We start from the raw sequence: 17,500 nt of genomic DNA on the forward strand, positions 1-17,500 counted from the left end.
ATAATATAATAATTTTTTTAAAGACTAAAAAGAAACCATTACATTTTTCCCTGTATTTTTAGAATGGCTTGCCTGTATGACTTCAGTGTCACATCAGACAACAATAAGAAATGTTGGCCAAGGGAGAGGGTCCTAAACTGTCCCCAAACCATATGTAAACTGGTGTGCATACAAATTATAAAGAGTTAAATCCTTTCTATTTCGTGGTGGGTGCCTGAGCTAGCCTTGATTCACACACAGCTTTCCCAGCAACTGCATGTTTCTGTGCAATGTGATAATAACTTTGGAAGTAACTTTGTTTCAAAGGGATCTGCTTTCTAGCATGATGTGGCCCTGGTTTGAGCTGCCAGCTGCTAGAAATCTGATTTAGAGCTGTGCAGGGTCCAGAGATGAAACTAAAGGCTGATTCGAAGCAAAAGGTTACTGCGAGGCTGGATTTCACTTTCTCTCTTCAGTGTTTTATAAGATTTTCCTTCATGTACTTGACACATGCACAGTCACATTTGCACCTTCAATGGAAAAGAATTAGTACACTGTTAGCACCTGATGCCAGAGCAGCTATCAGTGTCAAACAGCCTGTGGGGATCTTGTCATTTGGTGCCCTCGGTGCTGGAGGAGAAAACTCAAGAATACTGGGATCAACTTTGTGCATTGCAGTCTTAGACCCTGAATGGCCCCATCACCACCTAGATAACTGGGTGAAGGATAAGTCCTGCTGAAAAACAGTATTTTTGCCACAATCTTTATTGTGTTGTTGCATAATGTAGCTTTGTATTCAAGAATTTCAAACCTGTTTTACTTTGTAACCTGGTTTTCTTCAGTGTCTATTAGATCATTATTTGTTACAGTGTTTATCCTCCTTTTCTTGAAGAAAGATCAGTAAAAAAAAAAGGAGAGCGGACTCCAAACACTGATCCAGACAGCAAAATAGAAATGATAAATCCATTGAAAATTTGAGCCTTGACCCACTGGATGCAGTTGCACACATTTGCTGCTGTGGAGAAGGGCAGTCCCAGCCACCCCCAGCCACTCCCTCCCTCTGTGCTGGTGCAGGCATTCGTGTTCCTCTTCATCTGAAAGGTTTTTTAAAATTCATGTCAAATTAAAGTGACTGTATAATCATGCTCTTATCCTACAGCTTGAAACATATCATCTGTTGATTCTGTGTGCCTGTTGCTTGCTTTGCAATCAGTGATGGATTGTTGATTTCACTGCATCTGCAAAATTAATGGTTTTGTTAGGGCTGTCCCAGGGGATTGTGCAGTTGTCACTTAAGCCAAATTCCATAGTGGGAATTTGCAGCTCCTCATGATCTTTCACAGCACCTTTCTAAAAAAGTGTACCTACAATAAGAAAGGAAGTTTGTTTTGGTTTTTTTTAATATTAAGTTGAAAAATGTCCAGTAATCAAGGCCTGGGTTCACAAGGGCAGGTGACTAAAGCCTAAAGCACAAACAGCATCTGAATATCTGAGGAACTGCTTATTGTCAAAAGATATTCCTGCAGCCTTCGTAAATCTTAAGGTCATCCTGAGGCAGAACACTAAGTCAGAATTATTGACAGATATGCAATGTTTTTATTCAATAATTGCCTTGAAGGTACTTGTTCAGTTCTGCACCCATACCTGCAGCCTCTCCCTGACATCCCTGGGGAGCATCCCACAGTCATCCTCAGCACAGCCCCTGAGCAATGCTGGCTCAACCACCCCTCCCTGGGGCAGAGAGCCCCCCAGGAGGGAGTGGGGCTTTGCTTTGGCCAGCAGGCAGCTCTCCCAGCAGGAAAATCAGGGGGTGTGGATGTACATCTCCAGGGCAGCTTGGCAAAGATCAAGGCAGGCCAGGAGCCAAAGCTTGCTGTGGAAGGAAGAGCAATAACCAGTGAGGGGGAGGAAGGGTTGTACAGCTCCAAGTACAGCACAACCCTGGTTTTGGCCATTAAATGTTACGGTAACAAATTACAAATCCTTGTCTCACCATTTACAGTTTAATAATAATTTTTAGAAAAATAGAATCCTTTTGACTGATAAAAACCCTTTAAGGTCAATGAGTCCAACCACTTTATCAAGTCTGACCAAGCTAAATGGCAGGACTAATCTTTGTAAGATGCTTAAAGTGATGGGTTCCCAGAGCCTTTCTGTTCAAATTTAAGTCCAAAGTTGAAGTTTTCTTTTTTCTGGAAAGACCTGGATTTGGCTAAGCCTTCTGTACGTGCCAGTACCCACTGAAAGATACAGGTACCTTTTCTGCTGTCCCTGCTTCAGTGAGCTGCTGTATACCAGGGTGGGAAATCAAACTGCTTAACAATAAATGTTTATTACTGTAACATTCAAATATTTTAATTTAATTAAGGGAGCCTTTACCCTTTGTTGTTCCTTTATTTCACTGTTATTGTGTCTGTGGTTTTTAGATCACCATATACTGACCAACAAAATGGTTGGAATTCATTCTGGGCTTTGCCATTTCTTGAAGTCTAAAAATGGATGCTTATCTCCTGTCAGGCTCCTTGGAGAGCTATGAGGAAGTGAGCAATAAAAGGCTCTTTGAGGCTCTTTTAACTTTAGTTTATTATCTATTATAGTTCCCCATGTGTGGAAACCAGCAGAGAAATTTTTACATGTTTATAGTTACAAAGCTCTTAACATCTGTAGCTATGAGCTGAGCACTTAAAGCTTTTTGAAATGTGTTTTTATAAATGCAAGGTTAAACCATCATGATTTTGTAAACCAGACTCCTTCAGAAAATTCCTGAGATAATAATATGGGGGTTGATTGTCTCAGTCAGGGATGGTTTGTGGGTACTTGTTTGCTCACTTGTTTTGTAACTCCACCAAGAGAACAGTGCACAATATGGGCTTTCTTGGGGCAGCATTGATGATGGCAAAATTTCATGAAATAGCACAGTTCTTCATCTCCTCTTGTGGGTGCAGTGCTAGATAGAAAAACAAGGTGAGGAGAAGAAAGCTGGGTGGGTTGAGGGCACTCAGCATACCAAAAGGATCAGGACTGTGCAAACCTCTCCCCTCATCAGGACTGGAGGATGCTGCAAATGTCTCCATGTTTCTTTATCCCTGAGGAGGCAAGATCTGGAATCTGCAGAGACTCAGCCTTTGGGGACAGTGGCCAAGACATCTTAATGAACAGGTCTTTCTGCCCCCATGGTCACCAGCTCATAATTGTCGCCTGTTTGCCACAGGTCTTTTCATATAATTTCAAGACAGAAGTACTCTCTCTGCACCTTGTCCTCCTCTCTACATTTTCCTTCTTTCTTGGCTTGGCTGGAATTTTTTGCATCTAATCTTACCCACTTGAAATGGTGAAATTAGTAAGCCATTTGGATCCAGTGCAAAGGATGGCACAAAGGGGGCTGTTGTCAGCCCATACGTGTTGCTGATTAATAGTACTGCCAAGGGCACATATTAGAACAGACACATTGAGAATGCAGACGTGTCAGCTCTTGCCTTTTGTGTAAGAAATTCACTCTGGCATCCAGATTGCTGTTCACTACTGCAGTGCCTGTGCTGTCCACATTTATGTGGTTGCAGCTCTGGTACTATGGCTGGTTGGTCTGGAAAGTCTTTTCTTCTGCCAGGGATATTCCCTGGAGGCCCCTGAATACCCCTGACATGATCCAGCGTGCAGATTTAACCATCACACATTTGCATGACTGTCCCCGGCCAAACACAAATCCCATGCATTGGGATTCCAGTAACTCGAGAAGTCTGAGAATATGCAGCAGTAAAAGAAATGTCAGCTGTTCAAAAACTGCATTAAGCCAGAAGAGACAATGTTATTTCTGCAGGTCTGTTTTAAATCAAACCAAATATTATTCTGGAGCCAGAGCTATAACTAAAACTTGATACAATCTTGGAAATTTATAGAAAGCATTCGGAAATACCTCTGGGAGTTGAGATACCCATAGATACAGCAAAAATCTGCATTTTATACTAAATAGGCATGCTTCTTAAATACGAATTGAGGCACACTGCAGAGGATGATGGTTTGCCTTTTCAATCAAAATCCTTAAAAAATTCAGGGGTCTTCACGCAGAGACTGAACTGCTTTCCCAGTGCTCCTTGCAACTAAAATGCACCGTAGAATGTATTGAACAGATACATCCCCATACTGCTGTGGAAGTTGCTGACTGCCATGCTTGGATGATCGTTTAGGCTGTTAATAAGTTCCAGGATGAGTTCTGAATCCAGCTCTGCAGATGAGTTCTGAATTTGAAGGGGAGGGTGCAAGGGAGGGGCCTCCCCTCCCTTCAGAGGCTGCTCCTGCCATTCCTCCAGTGCAGTGGCTCTAGGAAGCAGAGATTAAAATCATCGATGGCATTTTTGATGAAAAGTCCTAGTTTTGGATTGGCTTTGTTTCCTCTATAATTTTCCTTCAGTGGAACATTTTGCACAAATATGAATTGAGTTTCACCACACGCTTTACTCAAGATGCACAAAAGTTAAATGAAAATTAAATGATTTTTCTTGTGAGAATATCTGTTCTAGAGCTAACAGCAGACAACAGCAGAACTGCTTCCTACCTCTCCTGCATACACTTTGTGCTGTGCTCCTGCCAAAAAAAAAAAAAATAAAAAAAAATGATATAAAGCATGAAAATTTTGAGTGATACTTGCTTCTTTCATACAAACTCAAGATCACTCATAAGTAACCTTCTGATGAACATATTGTTTTCATTGAAACATCAGGATTATATTATTTTTGCTTTAAGCTCCATATTTTTGTCATTAAAAGCACAGATCAAGATACTACACATTTTTGGCCTTTTTATCACATACTGTAATATTATGATTAGATTAAGAGAAAGCATAAAGTTTTTGAGAAATTGGTATTGTTATCTTTCTTTTCCTTGTCAGTTCTTGTTAATGGAACTTTTTATCTGATTTTCCCTAATTCTTTTAAAATACACTGTGTACTTAGAATATTTCTATCAAGATCTTTTTGGACAGAAAATGGCCTTTGCTGTTAGAAGACTTTCAACTTTTGAATTTCTTATGGATTTTAAAAACAAAATATCAGCATATTTGAAATTAATTAATGAGCCAGACTTGCCGAAGAAAAAAACCCCAAACTATTTACATAAAAATAACTAATTCCTGCATAGGAATATCTTTGAAAATGGCAGTGGCATTTTAATCAGTACTGACTTAATCTTCAAATATATTATTTCCCAGAATTTGGATTCTTTGGGTTCATGTTGTTCTGGTGGAGATTCTGGCACTGAATTTAGTGAAGTCATCATCTCGACCATGCCCTGAACCAGGAAACATGATGCATATTTTTATCATGATTATCAAGATCTGTCTAAATTGGTTTTTATGAAAATTTTTGAGACAGATGAAGGAAAAGAGACTCTTTGCAATGGCCAGAGCTGTCTTGCCTCATATTGTTTGCAAAGCACCACTGATACCAAAAAATATCAGTATTATAAGAATAATATCATTGTTATAAAAAAAAAAATATTGATCTAGGACTCCAAAATTCCCCAATCTTGACAGCTGTAGTGATATTTAAAAAAGAAGTTATGTATTAACTTTCTAGATTAATTCTAAAAAACGCTGATGAAGGGGATGGTATGAAGAGCTCTGGAGTTTTTTGTATGCACAGAAGTTCATAGTATGTCTGTGTAAATGACCTTACAAAAAAGAGCCTAATAGATAACTTTGTTTTTCTTCTCTGCTTTCTCCTCAGGTTTGCCAATTTGTTGTGTCTGTCAATGGCCTCAATGTTCTCCATGTGGATTACAGGACAGTGAGCAACCTCATTCTCACCGGCCCTCGAACGATTGTGATGGAAGTGATGGAAGAAGTAGAGTCCTGAGGAGAAAAAAACCCCTCTTACTGGACATTTTTGTCAGAAAAATAGTGATGACTGTGGAGCAGAATGACACAAGGAGGCAAAATGTTGCTGTGTCTAAATAGATGATTTTTCTTTTTGGGGTGGGGAGGGTGTCTCTTTCATTTAACAATAATAGTACTGGTGATTATGTTAAGAACAATAGATACCAGCATGTGTTCACTAAGGACTTTTCTTTACCTGACAGAGACAAGGCCTTTAGGTTGGCAGCCCAGCCAGGTCTGCACTGGTCAGAATGGTTTCCCTAAGAGGCCATGCAGACTTCCTCACAGTCCACTACTGGATCAAAGCCCTTCAGGAGATGAAAGAACCAAACACTGTGTGTTTAGGATGTCACAGACAGTCTGCATGACATACTTATGTGGGTAAACATCCTCCTGGTGTCCATCCTTGTCCCAGGAGCATGTTCTGCTCAGTTGCTCCCTCCTTGGGCTGAGGGGCAGTTGACTAAATGCTGGCTTGGTTGCAATCAACACGAAGGAACTGCAAATGAATGAAAAAAAAATGTTTATTCTCTGTAGGAGATGAATGTTTGGGCCTTTTTTGTGTGAGAATTCACAGATTACTCTAGAAAGAAAAGTACAAGACCATGCAAAATGGAACAGCATGTGGTACTTTTCCAAAATCTAGCCATGAAAAAGCAGGCCCTTTGTTTAGATGCCTATGCACTGGTTTGGGTGCTCAAGCATAAAATGTTGAGTTTTATATTTTTTTTTTCCTTATCTGTAAAGAAAAGGTGTCTCAATCTTGTTGTTTGTCACTTTGGAGAAACTTTGAACACCTTCACCTGGAAGAAGAATATTTGGTGGGTTGAACTGAGAAATTCACTGTGTTAGCATTGGCAATGATACATCCAGCTGCTCCAGCAGGGCAAGTAACCTTCAAATTGAAGCAATGATATACTTGAATGTTCATTAAACTTGTTGGCACTTTCCAGTCATCATATGTTTTGCAAACTACAGACTTGCCACATAAATTTCATTTGACATTATTACTAATTAAAAAATGTATTTAACTGATGCTTATTCTTTTTCAAACAGTAGAATTTCTTCCTTGACAAATTAATGAAACAAATAATTTAAAAAGATTTATATACAAATTCCATATTCTGTTGTTAGGTGACTCCTCATCTCAATGGTAATAAATACATCTTTGTCCACAAAATTATAAATATATGTTGTAGACTTTCTTTGCTGTTGAAATTATACAACTAAAGCTTACCTTTTAAAATGAGAATACCACAAATCCTTCAGCTATAGGGTGGGGAAAGTATTTTTTTTCCTCAAATAGTTTTGAAATATGCTTTATATTAAAAGCTATTCTCACTAAATACATTGCTCTTGCAGTATGCTTTTCCACTCAAACACCTTTACATCAGAGTGACAGCAATTCTTCCAAACCATACATGCCTGCAGCTTTGTAAGTGGAAGTCCATGTGTTCCTTTTTTTTGATATAGTGTAACTGTCGTTGATTTTTCACTGAGAAAACTTCTCACATTCCACTTATACACAGCAGTACAGAGAGTTAAAAAACTGCAGTCACTCATTTAACACTAAACAGGCATAAAAATGTTTGGAGGGGGTTTTCAAACTGTCATTCAGTTTTCTATCCCTATTGCACCCCATAAAAGTTTTGGTACACATATGTATCCCATAGCAGAGTGAATTCTACAGTTCATCTAAAATAAATAGATAAGCACATAATGTTATGTGAGATTGTAACAATTGCCAATGGCATCCTCTGGAAACAGTTGGAAAAAATCCTGTTGCCCCAGAAATGTGTCTGTGTGCTACAGATTTTTCATGTTGTGAATCCTGGAATACTTCGCCACATCCTTCAGGGTTTATTTTGCCTGGGTTGTTTTGGTGTCTTGGTTGGTACATATTTCGTACCACTTTAAAATATAAACTCTGCATGTTATGCTCAGTTAAATATTAAAATGTAAAGGATTTCCTTAGCAAAATGCTAATGATTCTCTCCAATGCCATCATGGATTCTTCTGTCTTACATCTCTTGCCTTCGTTAATATTCTGCTACAAGTTTCCTGTAGCTTACAGATAATTAAGAAACTGGGTCAGAATTTAGCTTAATAATGCATTAGAGAGTGCACTTTTGACTTGAGCAAAACAAGTGGGGATGGGGGCAGGGAGGAATCTGTGCATATCATTATGTTACAGATTGGAGATGGCATTTTCATTTGCAAGATACATTAGTCTCTAACACAATTTGAGCATCATTACTTGCCTGCTGTTTAATGGGGATTTCCATATAGTGTTCTCAACTTGATTGGCAATCTGGAATTTAATTAATTCTTTCCCACTTCAGTCTGACAAAGGTATTCAAGTTATGTTTGCAATGAAATTTTGTACTCTGGAAAAAGGGATGCAAAGCTTACAATCAAGCTATGAAACCTATAATTTCCAATTAAATTGCAGTTTGTCTGCACATAGTGATACCTAACCTCCAAGATATCCCACAGGAGTCAGTGTAAAACTCTCATGCACTTCAGAGGATGCTGAATTTTTTAATATAATAGAGCACCTTGCTGTCTGCAAAGTACCAGGGGAAATGTAAGATTATTCACAGAAGTGAGGCATTTCAAGAGATGCATGTATACCATCACAGTGTGGACTGAAACAAGAAACCAGAAAGGAAAAAAACAGCACCTAGCATCAGCAGTAATAACTTCATTAAAAAGACAGGCATTTTTGTAAACTCTACTCTCTTATGTTATTGTATTTTTGGTTGCTATAGATCTTGTGAGATCCTGCAGTATATCTCCACGCCTTAGTAACAGATTAGTGCTACTCCTCTGCACTTGTACGTTTGCAAGTCACCCGTGGAACATCTTCAAGAAATGTAATAGTTAATTAAATCCAAGTGGCTGTTAAGCTAATTGAAGCATTAATTCAGTACCATATTTCTACTATTTTTCTAATGTCATATTTTCTACATGATACATAATTTTGATTACCTTTATCAAGATCCACTGCATCCACTGATAGTCCCACGGAAGGCATTTCACTCATGAAATAATGCAACAGACCAGCTAAATCAGAGTTTGGCTGTCTGCATTTTAGGTCTCCACAGAGACTGAAAATAAAATTGTCAGCATTGAAGAGACATTGTGGTGTCAGAGCAGCACCTGCAATGCTGGTGGGTCTTTTGTCCTATGATGTTCTATGAAATTACCTTGAGGAAGAGGTTTGGGAGGAAAAAGTCATTTCATAGAGAAATGTCTGTATTGGTATTTTCTTCCTTTTCCAGTTCTCACAAATAACTATAAAGTGCTAGGGATGTGTCAAACTCTGTCCCACAATTACTGGTTTAATGGTAAGTGTGTCCCCTAAGCATGGTCTAGACCTCAGAGAAAATTGCCTGAGTATAGTTCAGAGAATAACATGAGATCAGAACTTGGACATACGGGTGCCTGCTGTGTTGTGCCAGTTGGCCTTAGGGCCAGGAACAGTCCCTGCACTGATTTGATGTACTAACACAGACACAGCCAAAGAGAGGAGTCTGAGGATTAGGAACAGAAAAACAAGTGACTGACTTCTTTCTTCATCTGCACTGACAGCTCTGACGCACAGAGGTTTCCTTTCCCCTGTGGATGGAGACAGAAAGATCAGATCAATGGCTAATGCTCTAATAATTTCAAATAACACCAGGAATTAAATAAAAGATCTTTAATATTAATTTGCTATTACTATAATTTTAGAGATACGAAAAACGGAGACAATATCTTTTAAAAATGTTTGCCTAATGCAAGACAGAGAAATCAACTGTTGCAATTATGAGAATTTTCTTCCCAGTGTATAGTTAGAACTAGACCATTTGTGTAAATGAAAAAGCATATGTATGTCACATGTGTAAGTAAAGCTAGACCACAGCGCTCTCCAAGAAAAATGAGCTTCTTACCTTTTATAATTAAGCAACCATTAAAGGTTTTCATAAATTACACATTTCAAATGTGTCTGTCTTTATCTAGTGAGTGATACGGCTTATATTTGTCACTTAAAAGTGTAACTTAGAAAAAGTTGAATAGTAACTGCCAATTTAATATTTCCTTTTGAATACACACAGTGCAGATAAAAATATCATTCGTGTTCTAGAGAAACTAAGTGGTCTTAAGCCATGTGATTCCTCTAAAAACTTTTACATAAATATTTACACATTAATTTTTAAACTGAGCCATTGATGCAATAGAATGCCAAAGACTGTCACACAACTCAATGGTACAGTGAATTTATGCTATAATATAGCACTTCAACTCTATATTTTAATTTCTCAGTAAAATTTAAAAACTCAGAAGGGAACAGCTATAACAGTTAAACTGAATGTCCTCTGGAAAAATGGCTGTTGTTTTGCAGTTATGTATCCGTGCTCAAATTGTCTGTCTGGATCTGTGAGTTTCCAGAACCGTTGAAACTCGAGCTGCGTAAGTACACACATCAAATGAAACCTTTGGCTTCAAGAGCACATGCTTGAAGAAGGCACTGAATGCTAGGTTGCACAAAACATTGCATTGCCTCTTATGTAAAAAACCTGCCATATATTCATAGCTTCCCCATCCATGAACATGATGGGTGGGCTGGACCACCTTTTCCATGGAGACAGCTGGGAGTGTTGGAGTTGTTCAGCCTGGAGAAGAGAACTCTCTGGGGTGACCTTATAGGGACCTTCCAGTGCCTCAAAGGGCTACAGGAAAGCTGGGCAGGAACTTTTTACAATGGCTTGTACCTGTGGGACATGTGGCAATGGCTTTAAATTGAAAGAGGGTAGATTTATATTAGATATCAGGAAGAAATTCTTTACTGTGGGGGTGGTGAGACACCAGAACAGGTTGCCTGGAGAAGCTGTGAATGAGCTCTCCCTGGCAGTGTTCAAGGCCAGGCTGGATGGGGCTTGGAACAAGCTGGGCTAGTGGGAGGTGCCCCTGCCCATGGGAGGGGTGTTGGGTGATCTTTAACGTTTTTTCCAACCCAAACCATTCTATGATTCTACAATCCTGTCACCCATTTGCAAGTGATTAGAGGCACAGGAAATTATCTTATTTTTTTCTATCTGCAACTTCTTGCTCCTGTTCCTGAAGTGCTTTGAAGTGCTTCTACTCAGAGACCTCTGGAAATGGTCTATAGATTATGTATGCTTAGTAGTTTCCAGGATGAGGAATACATTTAATTTCTGCTCTGCAGTTGCCCTTGCTGCAACAGCCTTGCTGTAACAGCCTTGCTTTAACTGTAAAGTATTTCTAGAAACAAGATAAGATTTTCTTAAAACTCACTTAAATATTGCAGATGAAACGCACTAGCTTTTATGAGTTAACATGGAAAGGAAAAAACACAAAAGTATTTAAGGCCTTAAAGTTACTTTTTCCTGTTGCCTGTTTTGCTTTATAAGCATTGTCAGCTCAGCTGCTTTTTGAAGATAACATACTGCACCCTTTTGTTTGTTACTGAAGTTTGGGATGTGTGTGTGCTTTGTTTTGCCAGAAACAACAATATTCAACAACATCCTGTTGAATATTTTTTAAAAAAATCTATTACACTCCAGCAGGCAAATTCTCTATTACAAAGTGTGCCTAAAAGAGGCATTTCTAAAAGAGCACTGTTACACTTTTAAATGTTTTATTCTCATTACAAAATACACGTTCAATATTTCATTTTTTTTTCATTACCCACTGTATGTGTATTTGCATAATTGTATTATTGTTCATTCTTATAAGAGATTATTGTCCATGGCTTCTGGGTTCACCTGCCTTATAGCAGCATCAGTATTCCATTCCACAGACCATTTAACTGTAAAGGTCCCCTTGACCTCATCTCCTACTCAGTCACAGAAAAAAATACTCTCTTCTGATTGGAAATTGTATTTGGCAGATGAAGGCCCAGAGAACATTTACCCCAATTCTTGCTGATCACTGGGTTTGGGATTTTTTTTTGAGGGGGTTGGGTTTTTTGTTTGTTTGGTTGGTTTTTTTGTGTTGTTTTTGTGTGTGTGTGTGAAAACCAAGCTATTCTGCCTCCATATGCAGAGCTTCAGGAAGCCATGCAATACAGGAGTGAAAGTCTTATAATTAAGGTCAAATTGTCTACATTTTAAAAGTTCTTTGTTGCTACCCTCTTCTGGTAATTATCATGATTAACTCCTAACAATGGGCTTGTAATTGCAAAGATGACCTTTGGCATGTGGGTTAATGCAGTGCTCTTTTCCCTGATCTACAGATAAGCTGAAAAAGCATCACAGCAGGGTAATGGTATCTACTTCTACTTACCTGATTGTAATCTAAACTCAGAAATAGGGTCTTGGTTCTGGTGCACACACATAAATGCCACCAAAAATGCTTCAGGGTATTTGAGCCATTCTTACTGGACAGAGAGGACCCATAGAAAACTCCACACCCCTCCAAATCACATCTAGAGACAAAGTCTAGGAGGATGTCTTGAATACTATAAAATACTTCAAATGGCACTTCACACCTGTGTGTGAACAACGAAATGACATCCCTAATAAACAGCACAATATCAGATGATTCAATTGTCTTAATGCTGGTTATTTTATTGGGGTTACCCAGCTGTATAGTCAGTTAGCACTGCTGATGGGAAGGAACTTCCTGGCTCTGCAGCCAATTCTCTGAGAAGTCGTTGCACAATAGTATCACGTAGAACTGGCTGTGGTGATCTGCTATTATTAAATGTCCTCAAAAATGTGTCTCCTTTTCTTTTTTCCTCTTACTCTTTTAATCTGTATATATAAATGATCATAAATAATTACTCTCGACATGTTTCAGCAAACTTTTACTGCTTTTTGATTCTTACTGTTTTAAAGCTGTCTTGAAATATATTCATTTCCCTCCAGGAGTCACAGCAAGGCAGCAACCTGCTTCCATTAGGGAAATGAGATCATACGAAGGAGTAGCAGCTACTGCAGCCACAGCTGATGAGAACAGAGTCAATGGCAGCTGAGTATTTCCTTTTAAACCTGGCTTTTGTTGCACTGGTTGCAATTTGACAAGTACTGTAGCTTTCTAGTGTCCTGAGGTATTTAAATACTTCCCAAATCCTTCAGTGATTTCATGTCCATTGTGCCACAGTCAATCACATATCTCAGCATTTGACATCTCAGCCCTTGGTACAGGGATAGCTGCTGCTCACCCCCTGTAGCAGAAGGCAGTAGAGGCAGTACCTAAAACCAAGCAAGGAATTCAAAGTTAAATGTATAGAGAAGCTAGGTACTGAGATAAATAAAATCCATTATAAAAATACCTTTTAACCTCACAGGTGGTTAGAGGGCTATCAGAACTGAAGGTTGTGGCAGTAGTTTCCTAGTGTGTTTTGACTGTATGCACTACTGTCTGGCTTAACACAGAATATTTTAGGTTGGAACAGACCTTCAGGATCATCCACTCCAGCCTTTGACCAACATCATAAATTATGGCCTTAAGGACCAGGTCCAAATGCCTTTTAAATACCTCCAGGGATGATGACTCCACCACTGTCCTGGTCAGGCCATTCCAATGCCTGACAACCCTCTCAGTGAGAAAATATTTCCTAACATCCAGCCTAAACCTCCCCTGGCACAGCTTCCATCCATTTCCTCTGGTCCTTTCACAGTTTACTAAGGAGAAGAGGCTTTTACCTTCCTCACTCCAGCCTCCCTTGAGGTAGTTGAAGAGAGCAATAAGGTCTCCTCTCAGCCTTCTCTTCTCCAGACCAAACAACCCCAGCTCCCTCAGCCACTCCTCTCAGGACTTGTGCTCCAGGCCCTTCATGAGCTTCGTTGCCCTTCTCTGGACACTCTCCAGCACTTCTCTGTCCCTACTGTAGTGAGGTGCTCAGAACTGATCACAGGACGCAAGATGTGGCCTCAGCAGAGCTGAGTACAGAAGGATGGTCACCTCCCTATTCCTCCTGGCCACAGTGTTCCTAATAGAAGCCAGGATACACCTTCATCTCCAATAGGTTTTACAACTGGCAGGTCTCCCACTCCCACATCCACCAATTCTCCAAGTGCCACCAGATGAGTCCCTAGCTCCGTCCTACAGGAGACAAAACCCACATGGGCACCCTGGATACCTAAGATGGTCCAGGACACCTGTGAGGGATCAGGGATGACACTTGCTCTCTCCAGACCTTGCTGGGTTTGCTGCTCACTGGGCAGCCCTTCTGTGGGGAAGCAAGGCACAAAGCCTCTGACACAGAATGACACCAGTCTTCTTGTCTGATTGAAACCCATGAGCTCCATGGCTGTGGAAAAACATTGCCCTTAATGCATTTTGATCTTCTGTTGCTGTAAAGTTTTTATTTGATGCTTTGTATTTACAGCTTTGGCAGCCTCTTGTCAGAGCTGTGCCAGGAACCCATCACATGCAGGATGCTGTGAGCTCCACAGTCCCCTCCAAGCTCCTCTTCATATTCCTATCCCAGCTTTTCCTTTTCTGACAGAGTTTTGGAGCAGGAGGGTCTCCTTGCAGCTCCTCAGTGCCAAACTCCCCTGAGCCTCCCACTGAGCCTGCTGGGCCGGGCCGGACCCTGCTCCCTGCTCTCAGGTGCTGAGCAGCCCCTGGCCCAGCCCTGCCTGTGGGAGGATGTGGTGGCCAAAGGCATCCAGAGCCATCCTTACCCCAGCAGAGCCACAAAAACTCTGTGGTTTGTAGAGAGGATGGTTGTACACAACACCCTCGATAGTTTGGTTCAGAGATGGATTTGTCTGGCATATTCCTACCCGTTGCTAAAAAGCAAGCAGAGGGAAAACCACAGGATTTTCAATGGAACATCACAGCTAAATAATGGGTATTGCTGCAGATCATATAACATTTTTAGTAAAATAGCAGAAGCGGGGATTTGTAAGTAGAATATGACAGGTTAACTTCTTTTGAGCTGTGACAACCATAAAACGTGGTTTGCACTCATGTAGCATCACTGAATTTTTAAGAGTTGATGTGTAATATGCTTCTATCGATACTTCTAATTTTCTTCCTGCCATTAACTACATATAAATCTTACACGCTTACTAGGCAAGTGAAGAAAATTACCATTAATTTAACAAATAGTGTTGAAAATTCTATGAAAATGCAGTCAGGCAAATATTAATGGTTAATATAATTAGCTATATGAGTTTCTGTTACATTTACCCAGTTGAAATTCAGTAAGAATTCCTTTAACTGTACAAAAATTACACTTTACTATAGGAGTAGAAGAAAAATCACCGTCTGACCTTTCCTTGGCTTGTTGATTTTAACAGCAGAAAGATAAATGACAACTCATATTTCGGAAATTATTTCATAAATCTGAGCTGGAATTGACTACCAAAGGCAGCCTTGGTTTCATAGGAAATATTATTCAATGTGAGAAGCATGGATTTGACTATTATGGTTCTCTAAATCACCCTTTTATAAAAAAGATGACAAAAGAGGAAGCAGATGCTCACTGTGACTACTGCCAATACAGAATGATGTTGTTCCACTGATTCTGGTTATTCAGCATCATTAAAACACCAAGTCCTGTTCAGACACTTATTTTAATGAGTTACTTTATATGGGGAGCACTAGGCTCTCACCTAATCATGTGAACCCAGAAATGAATCATGGCACTGCACTCTTATGCTTTTAATCCATTTGTCTCTCTGTTGAGAAACTTTTATATTCTGTGAAATATTTTATAGGTTTTATGAGGAAACTTATTGGAAATGAACAGAATGTACACAGCAATCTGAACTTATTTGCCCTTCCTGAACATGGCAAAAGGCCATGGGTGGTGGTTGTTTGGGTTTTTTGCTGTTTTTCTTTTTGGTTGGTTGGGTGGGTTTGGGTTCTTTTGTTGGTTGGGTTTTTTTGCTTGTTTTTGTTGCTTTGTTTGTTTTTTTGTCTAGGTTTGTTTGTTTTTTTTAATATATGAAGATTGTAGCAGATTGGAGAAACAAAGTTGTTCTTCAATTTTCACAGTTATTTGTTTTTTCTTTTAGACTGGAAGCAGTAGCTAACCAAGTTTTTAAACCATCAGCAGATATAATGCAAAGAAAATGAACTTCAGACTATAGAGAACAACAGAAGCGTGATTTTAGGAAACGTTCCTTTATACTTAACCGTTTATGTCAGTAACAAAATTCATTGTCACTGCCTGTTCCTCTTTCACTGCACAGAAGCAACTCATGGACAGACACCTGGATAGCTCTGCATGACCTGGTGGAGAACTACTAAGGGACAGCTGCTGATTGTGAGCTGAGCCTAAAGCTTACTGAATTTCAAAGGTGCTCAGAACTCTTTGAAATAAGCTGATTATATAGTACCTCTTTCCCTATCAACGAGAGTTTAATGGAATATAGTCAAATCCCCATCAAGTTTCTTTCATCATTCCATAGATTGAAGTCATTCTTTTAGACTCCTACAGTTTATATATCTGAAGTCCAGTGAAGAATTATTTTACTGAGGAAGGTTCATTGCCTCAAAACCCCATTTTCCTACCATTTAGCTTCTCAGGTAGCCTTTCCAGGCTGGAAGGCTGAACAATGAGAGAGAAAAAGAAAGATGAGAGGGGAGCTTTCCAGAGATTGATGTCAGTCAAAGAATAGTTCAGTACCCTCATGCAGAACAATCTGTGCTATATGGGAGACAGGAATGCAAGTTATTCCTGTGGCTGGCATCAGGAAAAAAGAATTGCAAGGAATAGAATAGGATTATGATCCATCTTGACTTAATTAATCTGATGTCTAGTTGTCTGTATACTCAGTCTCTTACACACAGTAATATTATTAGCTGTAACAAACCAGATTATGCAGGAGGAATATGAACATATGGTTTGTTACTACAAGGACTCACATGCTCATTTCTTAGTACAAAAGCATTCAGACCTTTCATATTTCAAGAACTAATTGTCCAAGTTGAATCTTACTAATATTTGAAGGGACAGATTGGCCAACGTCCCAAACAGCAGTAAGTCCTTTCCATGTGCTGAATTATTATTATTATTATTACTAATATCAACATTGTGAAATGCCCAGTTGCTTAAAGCAGATGTTTTGGCTGTTCTTCCAAGACTACAAACTTTGAGAAAGATTTGGTTTGTGCAAGATAGCCAAGAAAATGTTCTATTCTACCAGTGTCTCTGAAGACTGAGCTGTAAGAAACCGTGCTCTTCAAGGCTGTATTTTCCTCAGGTCTCCACTGTAATCTTATTTACCTTAAGCGCTGTGCTACTTTAACCAGGCCATGGACAAGTGCTTTTTTTGTTAACCATAAGATAAATAATGTTACCACAGTCAGTTTCAATATTTCAAGAATGTTTAAACTAATATTTATGAAGGATTCCACCAGTAAATTAAAGTTTACAAAAAGACCCAAACAGTGGTAATTTAAAGGAAAGATCATAAAGAGATGACATGCCTCCTACAATACTTGGTCAAAAAAAGCCTGGGAAGAAAACTCAGTCATTAGTTTAGTTGAACAAATACTGGAGAATGGAGTAGCATCATAGATGGAATGTTGCTGAATATCCTGGTTTTACCTGGGTTTTGTGAACAGCATGAATTCAGGTGATGTTCAGTGCAATGTATCCCTAAGATTAAAACTTGCACAACTGTATAAAATAAAGTCTCCAAATGCTGAAAGTCAGGAATAAGACTAAAAAAAAAAAAAAAA

General features: G+C 39.2%; 1 protein-coding gene across 3 annotated transcripts in view; it reads left to right on the plus strand.

Annotated features, from left to right (window-relative positions):
* The window catches only part of DEPTOR (DEP domain containing MTOR interacting protein), a 71,577-nt gene extending 65,217 nt beyond the window's left edge, over positions 1–6,360 (plus strand). For all 3 annotated transcript variants that reach the window (XM_030445560.1, XM_030445559.1, XM_030445558.1), the window contains one exon: positions 5,700–6,360. In XM_030445560.1, coding sequence (XP_030301420.1) covers positions 5,700–5,828 — 129 coding nt within the window. In that variant the 3' untranslated portion in view covers positions 5,829–6,360. The remainder of the gene's footprint in view (positions 1–5,699) is intronic.
* The last annotated feature ends 11,140 nt before the right edge of the window (positions 6,361–17,500 follow it).

The sequence above is a fragment of the Calypte anna genome, chromosome 2, assembly GCF_003957555.1.
Source record: "Calypte anna isolate BGI_N300 chromosome 2, bCalAnn1_v1.p, whole genome shotgun sequence".
Lineage (NCBI taxonomy): Eukaryota > Metazoa > Chordata > Aves > Apodiformes > Trochilidae > Calypte > Calypte anna.